The sequence below is a fragment of the Branchiostoma floridae genome, chromosome 6 (genome assembly GCF_000003815.2).
Source record: "Branchiostoma floridae strain S238N-H82 chromosome 6, Bfl_VNyyK, whole genome shotgun sequence".
NCBI lineage: Eukaryota > Metazoa > Chordata > Leptocardii > Amphioxiformes > Branchiostomatidae > Branchiostoma > Branchiostoma floridae.
In genome coordinates, this window is record NC_049984.1 from 16655945 (window position 1) to 16676679 (window position 20735).

At 42.4% G+C, this 20735-nt stretch overlaps 1 protein-coding gene across 1 annotated transcript; it reads left to right on the forward strand.

The window, feature by feature from the left end:
• The first annotated feature begins 3410 nt into the window (after positions 1-3410).
• LOC118417247 (ras-responsive element-binding protein 1-like) lies at positions 3411-19128 on the forward strand. Its single transcript, XM_035822725.1, has 7 exons — positions 3411-3672; positions 8762-9366; positions 9988-10047; positions 10998-11174; positions 11836-12158; positions 12640-17145; positions 17773-19128. Exons 1-6 carry the CDS (start codon positions 3642-3644, stop codon positions 17132-17134), a joined length of 5691 nt encoding a protein of 1896 aa, XP_035678618.1. The 5' UTR covers positions 3411-3641; the 3' UTR covers positions 17135-17145; positions 17773-19128.
• Positions 19129-20735: the final 1607 nt, after the last annotated feature.

Consider the following 20735-nt stretch of genomic DNA (forward strand, 5'->3'; position numbering starts at 1 on the left):
TATTGGACCATTAGTATGTAAAAGGTCACTGCATCTTTCGGTTCACTTCTAGCTGCACATAGAGAACCCGCTATTGTTGTTGTATAGTCGGGTGATGGTTCGTGCATTTGTCATTTTGAATGATGCATACTGAAAATTACTGATTGGCATTTGAAAACTTGGGTTGCAGAAAGTATCACGAAAATTGTTGTAAAAATGCATTCAGAAGAAAGGTATGTGACAAGTACATGTCAGCCACACATGTATTATGTGAGCATTCCCAAGGACAGTCTATATTGCTCTTAGTAGGTTTTTATTTGACCACGTTGTGAATGATTAACTATGTGATGGTTGTTTGGTACATAGTTCCCCCTGACTGTAGTTGTATAGATGGATTGTACTAGGAAAGATAGGGGGAAACTGAGATAGATGAAAAAAGAATGGTAGCAAATGGAAATGTGGCACAGCAAAAAAATGAATTTGCACAAACAAATGTGAGAGAGAAATGCCCTCGAAAAAAATAACCACATTGACTTTAACTTTAACCTCCACGAGACTTTGCTAATAGCTATCTTCAATGTTTTACCGTTTCCAAAAGCATACCCAGTTGCTCGAGAAGCTGCCTTTTGGTGTAATTTTCTATAGTGTTTTGCTACTAAGCTTGAGGATACAGTACACTATTCTGTCCAGGTAGATTTAATTTTCAGATGGTAGTATCACAATGAATTACAACATCCAAAATTTGCAGTCAACATCTATGGCAATTTCTCCTGTTAAATATTATCCACGCAACCAAAACCACACCTGTTGAAAGAGGCTATGCATCACCTGTTTCCCCTTGTCTCCACGATCTGTCACTATGGTAACGCATCCTGGAGCACCCGGGACAAAAGATGGGCCTGAATTATTGATGGACCGGCGGTACGGTTACCAGGCAACCATCGGAGTGAAGAGGAGTGTTTCTCATTGGTGCTGAACAAATTCCCGTCCGAGGTCACAAGAAGAATGCGAAAATAATATTGATGGTCTGACAGCTTTTATAATGACTCCCTTTCTAGATAGATCATATACAATATAGATGAAGGATAAAATGATAAGAAGACATACATACTGATACTGGGCTAAATTTGAGCAACATCTTATCCACCCATTATAGCAAATGAAAGGACTAGAGTAAAGATATCCCTTCACTTGTGGAGGATATAATATATGCTAATGTAGCAAAATACAATGTGATACCAATTTCAATTTTTTTGTAAGGTAGATCATTCCAAAAAAGAAATGGCTATAGGTGCCTTTTTTACTAGCTTACATTTTTAACGTAGTGGAATAACTCAGTCTCTTAATTAGTCAGTCTCTTACATGAAAGCTTTTATTTGACATCAGCATTATAGATGGCTGTAGTTGGTGTGATGGCTATTGTTGTATGTTCTCTTGGGGCCTCTTTTGCTAAGCATCTGTTTTCTGTTGTATCCTTGTCAATTATACTCCCCATACATATGGTATCCTTGCCACTGTTGGCAGTAATGCCTCCCTCTAGGCATCTAATTAGCCAGTAATTGCTGTAAAGACTTGGGATGGAGGGGGGATTTTTTTAGAATTTTGTTTCCGCCTCCAGGAAAAAGAAGTAAAAGAACGTAGGATTAAGGTTTTGTAAACAAATACCTGTGACAGGTTGGAAGGAATGTGCTTTGTCTTTATCAAGTAGTAGTATGATAATTATGCTTCAACTGGTATGATTGTATAGTATTTGCTGTCTCCAGCTTTCATTTTTTTTCCGTCTCACTAATTGTTTGATAGCCCATTTGTTGATTTTCATCAATCTCATGTACTGGAGTTCAAATTTTTGGGAAGGATGGAGTGCAATTTTTGTCTGTCCCAACAAGCAATTTTTGTCTGCCCCTTCCATAGACTGGAAAAACAAGGTATGTTTACTGGAGGTAAGGTTGTCAAATTGAAATCAGCCTCCCTGCATGAACCTATCAGCCTAGGTAAAGCCTTTCTGACAATGTAATTAAGTCTGCTACCATGGCTACAGGGGAAATGTAAGGAGCACAAAATCAGGAGAGAGGTGAGATCATGCTGTGTTTAGAGCATGGGGTGATGATAAGCTCCAAGATGCAGCTGGGAGAAGTGCCCCTTTTCTTTTGTTGATGTCTCTCTTCTTGTTGTTGATGAGTGGTGGGGATGGGAAAAAGTGCACCACTAGATTTAAAATGTTTAGGTTCGGAAAAAAAAAAAAAAATGTTGTGATCTAGTTTCAGACTTGCAAAAAAAACTATCTTTCACTCATATTCTGCTTCTAAACCATTTAAAACCTTCCATAGACTGGAAAAAGATAAAAACATTGCAGCAGTTCTTGTGTTTATGTCTGAGCTTTTGCGTTTACTACTTACAAAGTTACTGTATTTAATTTTGCATGTACTGTATTTTTTTTTTTTTGCATGTAAAATTTATATCGGAATCTCTTGACCTGAATTCATACATTGTACCTGAACCTCAACATGAGGTACTATGAAAATGAGGTACTATGCAGCACTACATTTGTAAGACAATTGACCAATCTATATTATTACAACAGGTTTGGTTGCTGTTTAATCAAGTGAATATGAATCATAACACAGGGTTTTTGTATATGTATTAGAATTTGAGGGGTTTAATGATAGTTAATCAGGACTTGGGAGGTGCATTGCCTTTTTACTAATCTAGTGATTGTGTACTGTCATATTCAAACCACAATCAAATACTGGTTTAATCATTATCAACTGTACATGTAGCTGTTGAAGTTGTTGAGTCAGGGCTGTGTTATTTCAGAGGATTGAGTGAGGAAGTGTGCAGGTGTGGCATCCTGTATGGGTGGTAGCCAAAATGACGTGGCAGGGAGGAAGAACAGATAACAACTTATTGGTCTTGTCTATCCACAACAGTTGTTTGCTTTTAGTTATTCAGCATCAATCATTAATCTATTAGTTTTGTACAGTTTGTCCTTTTTAGTCTAATAAGAAATCATTTTGTGTATATTTGTATTATTTGTAAAAGTTGATCATTTTGTTGTTGTTGGACCATAATTCCTAATCCTTTGTCAGAAAAATAATCTGCTTTGTTGGGTTTGTGACCCAAAGATTTGGTCCCCAAGTCTTTTATTTTGTTTTTAAACTTTTTATTGTCAAGTCTAGGTGTGTTGGTACAGTACACTAGAAATTCAGCATACCATGTCATGGCTGAAGTGGACCTGTCACTATCCAATCTTTCCCAAAGCTTAAGTAACTTGTTCATCTAAATAAGTATTTGAAACATGAATAAGAGACAACAAGAATCATACACAGGATCCATCTACCCCCTGCTGCACAAGCATTGATTGGTTTGATGCAAAAGGTGATAAGATTAGTCTGAGCCTTTTGGGGGGACATGCATATTCATGAGCTGGAGGAAGAGTCTGGAAAGAGTCAGCCCGATCTTCAGCACCCTGCCCCCACCCCCAGCATCCAGCCAGTTGGTACGTGCTGACATGTGAGTGGCAGGAGACTGATGCGGATGTAGACCAGGGAGCCAGACACACGCGCACATGCCAGCAGCCTCCTCATGCCTCCTGGGTTCTCCCGTCTCCCCGTACCAGGCTCCGGGCTGCACTCCATCCCCACCGCCGCCACGCCCCAGCAGAGATGAGTGGCCTCCCCGCACTCTGGAAACCAGGTCGTTCTTTCCTCATCTTCCTAACTTCTAGCAACAAACACCCTGGGAGAGCCCCTTGCTATCTAAACCACTCAGCCTGCCAGAAGTTAACCTGATAGCTCTGCTGAAGCATTCATCCTCACTGATGCCCAGATCTTCTGACCCGCCAACCTCGCATGCACACAAAGAATTCCGTCAGCCCCTTTGTTTCAGTGTGGGGAAGGAGCCCAGCTCAGATGGGGTAGGAAAGGTGGGACAGATGTGGAAGGGAGGGAGCAGCTTGCACAGTGATTAGGCAGCAGAATCTAGACTAGTCCAACCCGTCACCCCGAGGTCAAACCAGCCATGTGGAGACTGCTGATGGGGCCCACGGAAGGGAAGAGGAAGAAGTGAAACATCCCTTCCTGTCCAAACCTGTTTGCTCACACATTTATCCTCTTCCTGCTACAGAGAGGCAAGCTCTGGTATCAGGCTCCATTTTAAAGTTAGATGTGTGTGTTTTGAAAACTTGATTAGTACAACCCTCCCCCTCCCATCCTTTCTTTGAGTCCCATCTCAGAAGCATGTGTGCTGAAACCTTGCACCACCTGGTGACATGCAACACCTGGTAGGCAGGTAGAGGGGTCACCTGGGGTCCCACGAGGATTTGAGTCCTCTCTATACACCTGAACAAAAGGAACCCTGCAGGCCGCCTCTTCTGGATGCAAACCTTGGCTCCTCATGGGAAGGATGTGGTGTGGTGCACTTTGATCACGTCTGGTATTTGGAGCATGCCATCCTCTCCAAAAGGGTGCGTGTGTGTGTCCTCGCTTTTCAGGTTTGCACATCAACTGTGCTCACACCTTTTGGCAGTGGCACGTTTTTTTACCAGAATAGCATAAGGGCCCAGATGTACACTGTAAGTCCCTTAGTCACTCTTCAGAGTGAAAAATGGAGCTAGGGTTTGCAGAGGGATGGACAGCACACTTGACACCACATGTCCAACTGAGCGGCCCCAGCTGTCAGTGGACCATGCAGACAGTCTTCGTGGCCTTTTGTAACCCTTCCCTTACCCCAGGTACATCTCTGCCTGCTTCCCAATTTATTTGCATAATAAGGCCATGATAACCACACACACAACTCAAAATGAAATAGGGCCTGGAAAAAAATTAGAGTAACCATTAATCGTAAGGGATGAACTTGAAGTTCATAGTTTGATGTCATCCTTTTAATCACTAACATTAGGCTATGAAAACCTTTTCCATTGCAACTGCATGGTCATATACTCACTGCTGGTAGCAGCCTTTCTGATACTCCATTGAAAGTTATTAATTAATAACACTGAGAGGGGCATGTAAGGTGATGTCTATCTCAATCCTACCCTGGCTCATGGAAATACCTACTGATTATGTCTAGTATCTGTTCAAGCCTTATCAAAGGTAAATTGGCTTTATTTCTGGTGTGGAAATATGACTATAACTTAAGATGTATAATGACAAAGATACGTTGACTTGGGAACCCAGAAAAAAGCCCACATGTCTAGACTCAGACAAGGTTCAATCGACATCACATGTAGTCATAGCTTATTATTAGAACATTGAAAAAACATTACACAATGGGTTTCCTTATAAAGCTGTAATTATAGTATCAATATGGCTGTTCTTCATGAATTTTGAATTATGATTTTCTTCATTATTATTATATCTAATATGATTGTCAAGAAATCTGTCAGCCTTTGTTTGACTTTTGATAATGTAAACAAATTTGAAGCAGCATAACTTTTTACCTGGGGCCTTGCAGAGCATTTGTTTTCTTTATGCTGTGAGTTTCAATACCAGTTACAATTCAGAGACATGTCAGAGTTTGGTATGCGGCTTGTGAGTTATACGAGGGGCATTCAATAAGTAATGCCCCTAACCCACTGCCAGTTGTCTGATCTAGATGAAATTTTGCATGTGTAATGAGTCATATCTCTATTGGTTATGTTACAAAAAACAGCTCTGAACTAATTGTGGTTACTGATTTACTGGTGTTTGAACTGAGTCAGGTGTGAAATGGACCAGGTGTGAAATTGAGCAAGTTGAGTGTCGCGCAGTGATCTGGTTTTTGTATTTGAAAGGACGCACACCAAAAGGGACTTTTGATGAAATGAAAAAAAACTTATGGTGATGATGCCCCATCATATGACCTTGTAAAACGCTGGCATCCTGAATTCAAACAAGGCCGGAAGTCTGTGGAAACAGCTCCCAGACCTGGTCGTCCCTCTTCTGCCATTGATCAGGCATCTGTTGGAGGACCAACCTGGGATGTCCTACAAGAACGGTGTCCAGAGCTACATCAAATGATGGGAGAAATGCAAAACTCTGGGTGGTTCCTATGAAGAGAAAGACTAATAACTGTGCCAAGTTTCATTAATCTCCTGCTATGGAAAATGGGTCAGGGACATTACTTATTGAATGCCCCTCGTAATTACATGTGTAGGGCTTTAGATAATGGACTATACGGTATACCAGTGAATAACTATCACTATATAAGGTATGGCAACCAGGTACAAATTTGTATCTCAGTTCTGTATCTTTTTGGATTGTTGGCAAAGTCTCTCTTGATTTCATAGATCTATCCGCAGCTTGTAACGACATTGTGCTCTGGCCAAAACAAGGTAGTTTCAACAATGTTGAAAACAGACTAATCAGTACTAGTGAATCTCCTTTGGACTGAATTAAACAGTTACACGTACCTGTGGCAGTTTCAGGAATTATCTAATAACTGAATAACCCTCCACCTGCTGAGATAATCTTTTGGCATCAGGTTTGTATTGATTACAAGTTCAGATAGTAGCATGAAGGTTGATACAGTTTAACCTGGGCACTTACACTTAATCTAGACACGGTTTTTCCCGATATCGTCGAACCGACAACCTCTCGCCGACAGCTTTTTTTCAGCGTCTAGATGGAACTGCAATATCGCCATAAAGATATCGGCAGAATTTCTCTCGAAAGGTCCGGAAAATTCGTACGATAGCTCAGCAGGGGTCCCCGATAGCTTGGCAGGGGTCCCCGACAGCTTCCGCGCACGTGTAGATGTGTCCCGACTCCGGGAGGGCTCATCAGCATATAACGCGGGCTCATTAGGCTATATAGCTGTTTATGACTGCAAGCGCCACGGGTCTCCCGTGGCCAACGTTCCAGATCCCTCCCGATACATCCACAGATATTGGCAAAAACTGTGTATATATCGTGCCTTATACTGAAGGACTATCTGACAAATGTGACCACTTTTTTTGTTGTCCCCTAGAATCATAAGTTAGATAGTTTTTCCCATTGAAAAGAATCCTATCTATTGTGGTGACAATCAGTACATAATAAAAATAATATAGGCCAGATTTTACTAGACCCTGAGTTGTCTTCTTGGGTAGTTTTTTATGCCTTTCAGCCATCAGAATAATCTATAAATGTTGTAATATACAGTCACTGAGGTCTGTATATATACACAGAGCAGGCAATATAAACAATGCCAGTTATCCTATCTGGTAGTTTGTCTAAGTTCTGGATGTGCGATTTTAATGTATGATGTGTTTACCATAACCCAGTGTACTTAGTTATTCGTTCCTGGGAAGCAAGTTCACTGCACATATTTCAACTTGCAGTTCCAGATGATTCAACAGGATGTGCTGAGAATACTGATGAGAATGCATTGAGTGTAGTGTTACATTTGTAAAACACAAGACATGTGGAGGTGTAGGAATAGAACTTTCCCAGGGCTCGAAATACCACCTGCATATGCAGGTGCAGTAAAATTGGAGCTGTGCAGGTATTTTTGGTGTCTACCTGCACCTAACCTGCACTGTTCCATCTACTGGGTTTTATACTTAAATGTCCTATAATGTAGGTGTGTATGGATTGTTATTAGCTGTATTGACTGTTACCACCTATAAAGTATAAAAGAAAAAATATCAATGGTTCCTGAACAATTTTAGTATGATCCATGCTTCTTGAATTCAGAGTGGTGCAGGTAAAATTTGTCTGGTGGAGGAAATTTTCAATGTTACCTGCACCATTGCAGGTATGCAGAAAAAAGTATTTCGAGCCTTGACTAGGCATGTGGACGTGTAGGAAGAAAACTTTCCATATTGTTGACTGTTTTGTCTTTGGTGTGGGGCTTATACTTATGTTATAGCGTCTTGTGACTTTGTTCCCATGTCGCCAGGATTGTCAATATGGAAAATAGTGGACTTATTATGACAACAGTTTCTGACAATTTGATGTTGACACATTATGTATGTATGAATATGTTCAAACTTCTTAGACTTGCTTTACAAGTCGTCAAATAACCACCGGTTAGATGAAAAGAAAAAGAAAATCTCCTTTCTGTTGTCCTTCTTGTGAGTTACATAATGTAGATTTAATGCCCCCTAAGTAAGAAAGGCACACCCAACTCTTACGTATCATTAGCTGGCCTTGAAAGCTGCCAGAAGGCCTTGTGTGTGTGTGTACATGTACTATATGATGTAGGTTGGGTCTTGTCTAGCTGGTGCCATGTCAGCAACATTTGGCAGATGTTTCTGCCCTACTTTTTTGTGTTACTGCTTAAGTTAAACGACTGTCTTTGGCACAGATTTACTGGTCACAAGGTTTTTGGTTATGCTGCAGTGAAAAGATGGACAGATAATTTCTGAATTAATATTTGGATCATGTGCATATACAGGTACATATTTACTGTATATGCATTTAATAGATGGTCTATATTTTCAGTGTATTTCAGAATTTAAAGTGACCTAATGTTTGCATCCCAGCAGATTGGTAGATACCGGTATTGACAGAATACGTAATTAAAGGTTAATAGAAATCCAGGTAATAAGATACGCAAAGTAATAGTAGCCAGTCACTGATGTAAAGACATCAGATGCTGTCTGAAATGTCTGGCAGTTTCTGAATTATATCCAGTTGCTTTAGTGATAGTCTGTATAACGCAAACTGCACCATTAACTGGCCCCTCCTTGCAGCAGCTGGATGTTGGCAGCCTGCTATAAGCCCAATCAATCAGACTACTAGATGTAACTGTCACCTTGCATGTTCACAATATAGCTTAACCCTTCAATACTAATGGCCACTTCTACTATTGTGTTTTGCAGAGGGCACTGGCGGTGAAGGGGAGCCCCTCGGTGAGACACAGTACCCAACATTTGACGATCTATACGACAAAGACGATGAATTCCTTCCCCTACAACCCCAAGAACAAGAAGAAGACCTCGAAAACCCTGAAGACCTCTCCACCACAGCCACAACAGAAACAAACATCACCATAGCAACAGATGCCAACCAATCAGCAAACGAAGCAATGCTTGAGACAGAGGGGTCTTCAGAAGGCCTGTCTCAGAACCAACCAAATAAGTGCCTGATGGAAAATGACTCAGAAGTGCCTGATTCTTCCACATCTACAAGTGGTGTAACCAATAGAAACCAAGCTGCTGCTAGTAGTAATAGTTCCATGGAAACAAAAGACTCCAATAACAATGCAGATGAGGCAAGGTCGCCTTCAAGGTCATCTGATGAACTAACGATTGACCTCAGCGTGAAGCAGGGTCCGTCCTCGGATGTTACCGGTGGTGCTGGTGACGCTTCCTCCTCTTCCTCTGCGTCAAGTCGTCCTGGCAGAGGAAATGACGGGACAGCATCCAAGAAGAAAAAGCGGAAAAAAGAAGCCGAAATGGACGAGAATGGTGCATACCCAGTGAAGGTAAGGAATTTATTTTGAGACCTTGTCTTTTAAGACTAAAAGAAGTGGTTCATTGTTCAACGCATATACACTCTTCAAAGTAACTAGGAGAATTCCCTGGTATAATATACAAAATGTAGATGCATATGTAATACTCTAAGATGTTCATGTGCGGTCTTTCCTGATTACAAAACAAAAAATTGTCAAAAGATATTTACTATCCAGAGCATAGCTCTTTTAGATTATTATGAACAGCAGATGATAAGCTTTTTTCCATCTTAAATGGATCGAGGTACTAGTACACTGAATTTTTTTTCTTTGCATTTACTGGGGATTGCATACAAATTTTGTAGAAGCGATAAACAAAAAATCATTCAAGTAGGGTAACTTATAGCATATTTTTTGGGGGGGGAAGGAGTGAACAGTTTGACTATGCACTTTCTCTTGATACGAATGTAACTATGTCTTGCTCAACTTCTCTTTCCCACTTGCCTCTTTCTGTGAAATTTTCTTTTTTTCCATTCTCTCTCTCCATCAATCCTTCCTGATCCATCCCTGAAAGGTGTTTCCATCATGTCTCCCTGGTCCAGTCTCTGGGCTATCCAGGTATGTTTCCATTTATGTTTTGCCCTCCCTCCTTAGGTCCAGGGTCGGAACAGGTTCAACCCAGATAAGATGGAGGCTGGTCCATTCCCCTGCCAGGTATTTTAAAAATTAACCAGATCTTTTTTGAGAGAGTGTTGTGTATTATTTGTTTATAATCTATTAGCCTTTTAATCCTGAATCCCACGTCAATTCAAAAGTGTTTTGACTGTTTTGAGAGTCAGACATCACATGTCCGAACTTGAATTCCGCAGAAGACTGCATAGGACAAGAACTCTATGAGCCAACCTTTTGTATTTGAAGATGGTTTAGCTCAGTAAATTTTTTCATACATTTACATAAGTTAGCAATCATACATGTCAAATTAATAAATCAACAAGGCATAGATTAATACTGTTGAGTCAAATGTTTCAGATATCCACTTTCCTTCTTGCCTGAGCATGACATTGGATGCTGTCTGAAACATCTGGCTCTATAGATACAAATGTGGTTTCTCCAGTTGCTTGATATATTTTTACTTCCTGGAAGGAGAGTTCACCTCCAACGGGGGTACTGTTTCTGTTTGTGTGTTCATAACTCAAGATCCTTTTGATGGATTTGTTTGAATTATAGCATGTTGGTTCTGATGATACATTACGTGGCAATTTTTCATTATGTAATGCCCAAATTTCTCTATCCCAAGATAGTCTTCAAACTTTTTTGTATCTCCCTAAATGTGTGATAGTCACTTGACTGCTTTTTCAAGCTTATCCCAACTACCGTTAGCGAGAAAGTGTGACGGAAGTCGGCTGTGCTGGCAAAATCATACACAGCACAGTACATTAGAAGTGGGTCCATATGGGCATACTTGGGTTATTGTCAGAAAGACAAATAAGGTAACTTTGCGAAAAGTCGGGTGCATTTGTATCCCAAAAAATATCATCTACCTTTAACCTACATACATGCATGTCTAAGTTAAACCTTCATTAAAATACTGTACATTTTCCTTTTTGTTCCATTTTAATGTAGTTGAAGACTGCAATAACCTAATAAAGTCACCTTGTGTGTAGGTGTGTGGGGAAGTGTTCCAGGCGCCCCACGAGCTCACCATCCACATCCGCCAGCACAACATGGAGGACAACTCCGGCTCCCACACCTGCAAACTGTGCGGCAAGACGCTCAGCTCACAGAGCAGTCTGGACAGGCACATGCTGGTCCACTCAGGGGAGAGGCCCTTCAAGTGCAAGGTGAGGCTTCTTTTGTTTCATACTAAGGTTTGCTCTTGAACAAAGTTGAGGGCTAGATCAGCCTCTATACTAGGCTCCACGGGTTGCTGGAAATGTACCGTAGTAGTAATTGGTCAGATAGACAGATAGCCAGCCAGATGAGTTAGCTGGCCAAAGAGTAATGTTTGCAAAACTGTAGAAATGTTTTTCCAACAACCTGATTCTACTACTAGGCTCCATAGATACACAGACCTGTCAAGCTTGGTAGAGGCTAAGGCTAGATCAAATCAGGTGTACGAAATGTAAAACTGAATGAGGATAAAAATTGTTAAAACTAAGTCAGACAACTTTAGTTCAGGACATGGACATGATAAGGTGCTTAGTGACCGCCTTAATTTACACAATTCACAGAAGGTTATACTATACAAATGTATGTGTTGAATATTGTCTGTTTCAAAAGATACAGATACTCAAGAACATCGCTCTAAATGCTGTAAATGATATGTATTGGAAATTAACCATCAATAATTTTAGCCATGTAGGTGTGTTATGCATTTGAGCATGCATGTGAGTAAAGAAAGATAGTATAGGATATAGATTTAGGCTGTCTTGTAATGATAAGTATTGTATCAAGTTTTGTACTAATGAAGAATTAATACACAATTTTATCCTTGCTTTACAGGTGTGCAAGATGGCGTTCACCACAAATGGCAACATGAACCGCCACATGCGTATTCACGAGAAGGACGGCGAGCTGCCGCCCCCCACCCCAGAGCCCCGCCAGCGCACGCCTTCCAAGCGCCCGTACTACGACCAGGACGAGGACTGGTCGCCCAGGAAGAAGGTGCCGTCCCTGGGGAGGAAGTCTCTACAGATGGATGGAGAGAAGGAGGGAGAGGATGAGAAGGAGCCAGAACAGCTGGCCTGCCCCATATGTGCGAAGACTTTCATCTGTCGCTTCGGCCTGCAGTCCCACATGGAGACTCATCCCGACACCTCAGTCAGGTATGCTCAAGACAAATTTGTCGTTTTTTTTAGTCCCTTCATCACACAATCAACACATCTGGAACAAAGCTTCAACATACATGTATGTCCATATAGTTAACACACATGTATCAGTTGCTATCATAAACATATACTAAAGGTTGTCTGTTCTTGAGTATGAGTAGATGGAATGTTGTGCTTGACTTGATAGGTTCTGTCAGTAGGTCATGAGAAAGTATCACTGAAGTACATGTAAGGCCACACCAGTATACATTCTACTTTGTTGGATTTTAGAAGAGGATCTTGAATTGAAATATCCATATTGAGTTTGATGCAAACCCTTGTACAGTTAGACGTAGAGCAGGTGCATAATAGTCAGACAAAAGGTGGCTAGATTTACACTGAAATTGCCAACTACCAAGGAAATGAGTTGATGTGGTCTAAGGGATTGCAAAAATCGTATGGCACTAACATTGGTTCCTTTTTTCTTTGTTTGTTCCAGGTGCAACCTGTGCCATTGTGCCTTCCGCAATCATAGAGGCCTTTCCAAGCACAAAGCGATGGTTCACAAGCCCAAGCTCAAACCATCCTCCTCCTCATCTCGATCCTCCTCCCCATCCCTCAACGCTAACAAGCAGGCCGTCATGGGCTTCCAGGAGCTGGGCTTCACGGCCTTCTCCAGCCGCAAGTTTCCTCTCATCGTCAAGACGTGGTGCGAAAACAATGAACACAAGTGCAACAGTGCTTTACCAAAGTTTGTCTGTCAGGATTGCGGAAAGTCCTTTCCCCTTCCTAAGGCCTTGCTCCTCCACAGGAAAGAACACACTGAAAGTGGTATAAAGAAGGAAGCGGTTACCAATGATGAGAATGACAAGTCGGCCTTTCTGAAGTCGCTGAATCTCTGCCCCCAGGGTAGCAGGTCTCCTCCCAAAGATGAGCACATCCCGTTAGATTTCTTTACGAAGGTGAGAGACTCCGAAGTCGTGTTCCCGGTCCCAACAAACGGGCTGCGACACAACAACGTGCCTTTGCCTAAGCTGGTGCCCATCCTTCCTAAGATGGAGCCAGGGGCGGGCGTGGCGTCCCCCATGAACAGGTCGACTCTTGGCACGACGGCGGACTTCGCCGACGTCCAGCAGATGCTGAAGGTTGCCGCTGACGCCACCATGCTCACCGCCCAGCCGGATGCCTCTGCCAAGACGAACCTGAAACCCCTCCCTCCACTGCACCGTATCCCAGTAACCCCTCCCCACGCATCCCCTGTGGTACTCCGTAAGCAGCCCCCGCCCCCTCCCCTGAAGTATATACCAAATGCAGGCAACCAAATGAAGGGAACAGTGCCTGCAAAGATAAGACCCATCCTGCCAAAGCCTACACAGACCTCACACACTAACAGCAATAATGTGAAAACAATTGACGGGAATATCGAAGAAAGTCAGCCTCAGTCAGATTCTGACAAGGAAGAGTTACCCGAGGATGTAGCTCACGCTAAGAAGGGAGACGTGTACGTGTGTGAATATTGCAGCGAGAAATTTCCCCTTGCCCGTGCCTACAAGAGCCATGTCAGGACCCACCTTGGTCTGGCTCCATATCAATGCAGGCAGTGCAACTACGCAAGCCCAGACAAAAGTACCTTGGTTCGACACCTGCGTACCCACAACGGTGAACGCCCGTTCCAGTGCCTTCTGTGCCAGTATGCCTTCACGACCAAAGCCAACTGCGAGCGTCACGTCCGGAAGAAGCACAATCGGTTCTCAAAGGAGGACATAGAAGAGGTCATCACCTACAACCAGTTTGTAAAGGACCCTCCAATCGGTGCTGAGACGTTCGGCTCTCCTGACACCGTCTGTAAGTACTGCGGCAAGGATTTCCGTTTCTTCCGCGCCCTGCAACACCACCTGCGCTCGCACAGCAGCTGCCGTAAGAAGCCATACCAGTGCCGCTTGTGTGAGAACGGCTTCTCCACCAAAAACAACTGCATCCGCCACATCCTCAAACGCCACGAGAACGTTGACCAGAAGAAGATAGACACCTATGTCAAGTTCCAGATGCGGATGAAGACAGAAACGGATGATGGCGAACAGATATATGATCATGAAAGTGTAGAACCCCAGTCTATAGCACTTAGTATAAAGCAAGAACCTTTGGATTATGAGCTGGAGAGTGCTGAAGGCCTTTCTGATCAACCGTTGGACTTCAGCATGAAAAGTGGAAGGAGTACAGACAGTAGCCACCTGGCTTCCCCTGTTGCCCTAGTCATCGATGCTGGAGACTTTGAACAACCTTTAGACTTGAGCTTCAAATCTACTGACGACTCCAGGAGTGAGTCAAGCATCTCGCAGTCTGCAAGTGAAAGTGCACCAACAAATACAAGGAAGTACCGCTTCAAGGCGGAATACCACAAGTACTACAGCAACGACTGCGATCAGTTGGTGTGCCCCATGTGCCCAATGAAGTTTAGCCGGGGTGGGAGGTTGGAAGAACACATCCGGTCTCACACCAAGGAGCGACCGTTCCAGTGTCCACAATGTCCGTCTGCCTTCACCATCAAGTCCAACCTGGATCGCCACATGAAGAACCACGGTGTATCTCATCCTTCACGGGGACGAGGGGGAAACATGAGAGGGGCGAGTGCCAGAGGTGGAAAAGTGACAGCAACAAGCCAAAGCGAAGCTGTAGGTAGAGGTAGCAGTGGACGAGGTAGAGGAGGAAAGGGTAGAGGAGGAAGAGGTAGAGGCAAGAAGACCTCTGTTGTGTCTACCATTTTGACTAGGGCCCGTCGATTCATCCCTATTGCTCCCAAACCTATAAGTGTGACGTTGACTGTTGGTAATCCTACAGATGAGCCAGCCGAGGAGAAGCCTTCACTTAACCACAGTATGGCTTCAGACTCCAGCGGGGAATTCGCAAGTGTGCAGAATATGCTTGCTGCTACCAACCCTGACAACTTCCAGACATTCCTTCACTCCCCCTCCCCAGCTTTAGACTGTGACGGAGATGTTCAGAACGATGTGGGAAACGATGATGCGGAGGAGGTGGAGGTCAGCGCAGGTGAGCAGGATGTTTCCAGCGACGAGATCCAGGGGGTGAAGAAGAGTTCGTATTCCTCTTCCCCCAACCGTGTCTGCTGCCCCCACTGCCCGCGTACATTCCCCTGGGAGAGCTCGCTCCGCAGGCATCTGCTGACGCACACTGGACAGAAGCCGTACAAGTGCCCCAAGTGTCCGATGAAGTTCTCCACTAAGTCCAACCGCGAGCGCCACCTCCAGCGTAAGCACAGCGGCAAGGAGAAGGTGGCCCCAAAATCGGAAGGTTCCCACCAATGTCGCCTTTGCGAGAACGTCTTCACTACCAAGTCCAACCTGCATCGCCACTATGTTGCTAAACACCCAGACACCGACTTGTCAACATTTCCCTGGGATAAGGCAGAATCAGAGCAAGATGAGTCGGAAGAGTCTGCTGCTGAACAACCACCAGAAGTGCCCCCTAAGGACTCCATGGAATCATCCCTTGACAGCAGCCTTTGTCTGAAGGAAGGAGACGGACTCCTGGCTTTCCACCAAAAGTTGTCTGCCAGCACTTCAGAGGCTCTCGCCAAGGCTGCCGAGATCTGCGACCAAATCAGCTGTGATATCCCAGAGGAAGGGAAGCTTGTCATTGACAAAAAAGAAGATGAGCCACCAAAGGTGGCAAAGAAGAGAAAAAGAGATGAAACAGAGTCAGCAGCAGCATCTACAAGTAACGAAAAGACATCTCCCAAACAGGGAAAGAAGCCTGGCAAGGAAAGCAAGCAAGATGAAGAAGCGCAGTCAGCAAAGAAGGTGAAGAGGACGGAGGTGAAGTGCAAGGTGTGTGGTAAGGAGTTCCAGTTCATGATGACGCTGACACGCCACATGCGGGTGCACAACCTGGACCATCCCTTCCACTGCTCCATCTGTGATGCCGCCTTCACCACCAAGTTCAACTGCCAGAGGCACATCGGTCGTGTGCACAACATCGAACACGAGAACACGGAGGCGATGGTGGTGGAGAGACAAGAAGAGGCTGTGCTCGACGCAGAATCAGAAACTGACCTTGACCCTGACTCTCAACATGCTTTGGCAAACTTGGTAGAAGATAGCGATGAGTCCTTTCAAGCTGATGCTCCACAAAAGACAAAAAGCGGCTCAAAAAGGTGGAAACAGAGTACCTCGCCTGTTGAAATCGATTCCCTCAGTGCCAAGTTTGAAAGTGACGAAGTCACATCAAATGATGGCAGCGTGGATCTGTCAAACAATCCCACAAACAAGAGGAAGCAGCAGTGCAAGATTTGTGAGAAGCGGTTCTGGTCGGCGCAAGACCTGAGGCGGCACATGCGTTCTCACACCGGAGAGCGGCCCTTCAAATGTTCTGGTTGTGACCGCACCTTCTCGTTGAAGCACAGCCTGGTGCGCCATCAGCGAGCCTGCTCCGGGCTAACAGAAAACACCCGCAGTCCCAGCAGAGAGCGCACTGCCTTGGATGCTATGGAGTCTGCCATAACAGAGTTCTTCTCGCCTACTGATGACGGACTGGGTGATTTTGGCCACGACAGCTACAGCGACCACAGCGCCAGCAACTCCTTTTCCGTACAAGACTTCTCTCTGAAGTCCACCAGTGAGCCAATCACCATTGACGGTTTGGAACTCGACCCGTCAATCATGATCGTACAACCAGAAGATCCGCCCAATGACACCTTTGACCTTGGGGAGATGGACGAAGGTCGTCTGGAGGACAGGAGGCACCCGTGGGACACAGACTCCGATAACGGCTTGGACAACGCCCACAACGTGTACCTGGTCACGCCAAGGGACAGTAAGGACATCCTCGGGTCAGCAGCGCCCGACAGCGATACGCTGCCCAGCTCGACGTTAGGCTCTGACATCATTCAGAACCTCCTGGGGATCCAGGACTCATCTGTGATCGACCAGATGCTGGACTCTGCCGACTCTGCTGCTAGACTCCTGGGGGTGGAGTAGTGTACAAACAGGTAGGAGAAGATTCCATTTGTTAGGGTGCATGTTTTTAGAAAGTAACATAAGATGCGAATAACATTTAATGCTAGTTCACCTTTATTTGCGGGGTAAACTTTATCCGTTGTATTTAACACCAGGGTATTTTGGGATATCAGGTCGACTGACGGTGGTCTCAAACTATATTATATTGAAAAAAAAGTAATTTGAAACCACCGTCCATGTATGTGATATCCCTAAATATCCTGTTTTTTTGTACAGCGGATATAGGTTACCCCACGAATAAAGGTGAACTAGCATTACTCATACTTCTTTTGTTAGAGTTTCAAAAGTTTTGGGTTGAATGAGTTTTAGTGTCACTCCTTGCTTCTTTGACTATCTGTTTTCAATCAAAAGTATGTCTCTTACATGATGAAATGAATCTTTAGCATACCACTTTGCTGATGGAAACTATAATAATCGTTTACTCATAAAACATAACATCCAGAAGCATATCAAGAATGTCTTATTCAAATTTTTCATATATAAACATTGTACTTGACATATCAATAGAACGTAGAAATGTTGAACTCTGTTGTTTGTGTTTCCTTTTTTTACATTATCAGTTTGTATCGTTAATTGTTGTTAATTGCCTTTTTGTACAGGACAAACTTGGTGGAATGCACCACAACACCGAAGTGCTTCATATATAGGGCTGCCTGTGTCGAAGACAACATCAAATAGCAATTCCTGATTATGCTGCCAATGGAACAAGTTATCATTTATCACTCTTGTTCTCTCTTTATCTATACAATATTAGTCTTCTTTGGATATTATGTACATAGAAAGATTTGGTGTGGGATAATTGTTCAAGGTTGTTGATAAGGTACTATTAGCTATATATTCTTGAGACTGAAATTATGGTATTTAGTTATCGACTTGTGAAGAATTGGTGTAAAGCACAATACCATCTAAATGATTGTCAATTTACAGGTAATATTTTCCTATATAAACAAGTGTGTTGTTGATTTTATTATCCTAGACAAATAAGGTGTAACATTTGTGGATTGACTTTTTGGGTGAATTCTTGTATCTTAATGTTGGTATTCCTAAAGAAAGGTCCCTTGAAAGTAGCAGGATATTTTAACCAGCAAAAGTTTCTAAAGATTGTATTCAAAAAGTACTCAAAAGTTGGTGCTGCTTATGGTATTTGGGCTATCTTTCATTTTGTTTGAAATACTAGTATATGAGGTTTTGTTTCAGGAAGTTATTATGGCTTTTTGTTTGGAAATTCCACCTTACCCTTAAGTGTTTTTGAGATAGTGATCCTGCTATGCAAGGTGTTTAAAAATGTTCCTTATTATATCAAACCAGAGTTTAACAGAAGACGGGAACAGGTTTGGTGCTATTCGTTTAGGAGAACGGTAATTAAACTTTCATAGTGGAAGGAAAAGAAGCAGCACTTACCAATGAATGTAGAGTGTTATAAATGAAACATATATCTAAGCAATTATACAAGCAAACCGCTGTGCCTCCCTTTAGCATGTTGATGACAATGCAAGGATACTGTATAGACTGAAAATGGCTGATTTTTAAAAAGAGAATGGATCGTGATTTTGTATGTACATGTGGAGCATTCCATTGTGTGGCTTCTTGGTGTGCTGACTGTCAAGTTTTTGTTAACATTGGAAAATTCCAATTGTTCTGTAAATAATGCTACTCAAAAACTGCCTTGCTGTTCTTGAATACCTAGATTCAGTCAGATGTACTCAGATATGTATATGTATATTATATTGGGTTGAATTATTAGGAGGTTGATTTAGAACTTACCATTTTTCCAAGTTTCTTGAATTTTTAACATACCAACACTGAGTCAAAGAAATTGTTTAAGGATCTGCATATAGAAACACTGCCAGTGATGAGGTATTCACGATTTTTACTCTGTATATCTTGCTCCGCAATGTTTCTCTTTTTACTGACTTTGATAAGTCCTTACATCAATAAATGAATTCTTCTTAATTTCAAAAAGTTTATATGCTTCGTAAAGAAACTTTGTAAGGAATCCTTAAAAGCTGAAAAGTTTGTTTGAAAATGTGTTTGAGCAAAATACTTGAAAGAGCATTGAAAGAGATGTATCAAGCCACTACCAGCTAAGGGATTATTCATACAGTGTCTCTAAACCTTTTATACCCACAGAAATCAGGCCATCACATTATTGTTACGTTTTGTATGTGTGACACCTTCTTAGAATGGATGTTGTAAAGAAAAGTGTGATGTTGAGCTAGCTGTCCTCATTATATATATTATGCAATTATTGCACTTTTGTTGGTCATAAGGTGAAGTGGGGTAGCATGCACTTAGTATTGGCACAATTCCATGGCAGATGTGAAGTAGGATGATCAGGTTATAAATTAACAGTGCTTCACTGTGGATGAAATGGGATATGTGTTTGCCAAGTTCAAGTGAAATGTTGTATTAGAGATAAAGTACGGAGAGGTTTTGTGTTAGCCTGGGTGCTGGCTCCATACTCAACAACTAGACATTAATTTTGTCATTAATTTTCAAAATGTTGTGTATGGAGTTTGACACAATCTCCTAAACATTTTACAGGCCCCTCTTATGGTTTTGATTCTTTGACTCTTTCCTTATGGCCAGTCGAAATTTACCACCATCTTAACAATCACTTTAGATTGCGTGGTACTGTTTAGTTGTTGAGAACCATATTTTATACCCCTATATGTATAGTTAAGTCAAAGAATACTCGATAGTTGTTAACTCTGCACTATTGACACTGCCCTGTGCCCAACTTTATGCCTGCCATGGAATGTGCTGTTAATTAATGTCATACATGTAATACATATACTATACTAGCTATATGCAAGGGGAAATCAATTTGGTGTGAATTTTTAAGGCTGGTGGATGGAATTTATGTATGATACATGTAGACATTGTACTTTAGCTGTTTCATTACAATATTCTCCATACTATCTGGATGTACAGACTTGATTTGGGGACAAATTTTTCTCACAGCCAAGCTTTTGGTAGGATACATGTCAATGTTTAGAACATTTTATATACAGTTGAAAAGCACTCCGTTATTTGGGAATATTTTGCGAACGATTTCTAACTCAAACCATTACTGATAAAGGTATAGATTCAGATACAGCTACAGATGATGCTACACGTGGAAATGTCATATCTACAAATAAGCTATTTCATGGTTTGAATTGCACATGCACAAGGTCAAAGGTGAGGTCACCTCACTTGTAAACAGGTCTTGTACATACATTGTACATGTTTGTTTATGTCAAAGGGGCCTTCAACTTTGAAACAATACATAACACTGAACATGTGCATTTTAAACTGTTAACTAGCTTATTGTCCATAACTCAGAGGTAAACACAAGAAGATAGCATGTAGTACAATTTATATGGGACTATGTAATTTTCACTGTCAGACATTAACAATATTAGTCTTACAAACTTGCAATAAGTTACCCATGGAATACAAGAGTGGATGAAACCATATATGCAAAGACGTCTTGGTGCCTTATACTATCAGCTTGTTATCTTAACTTTTGTGTCTTTGGACTGTTCCATAATCTTTCCGGGTGTACCTTAGAAAAGCC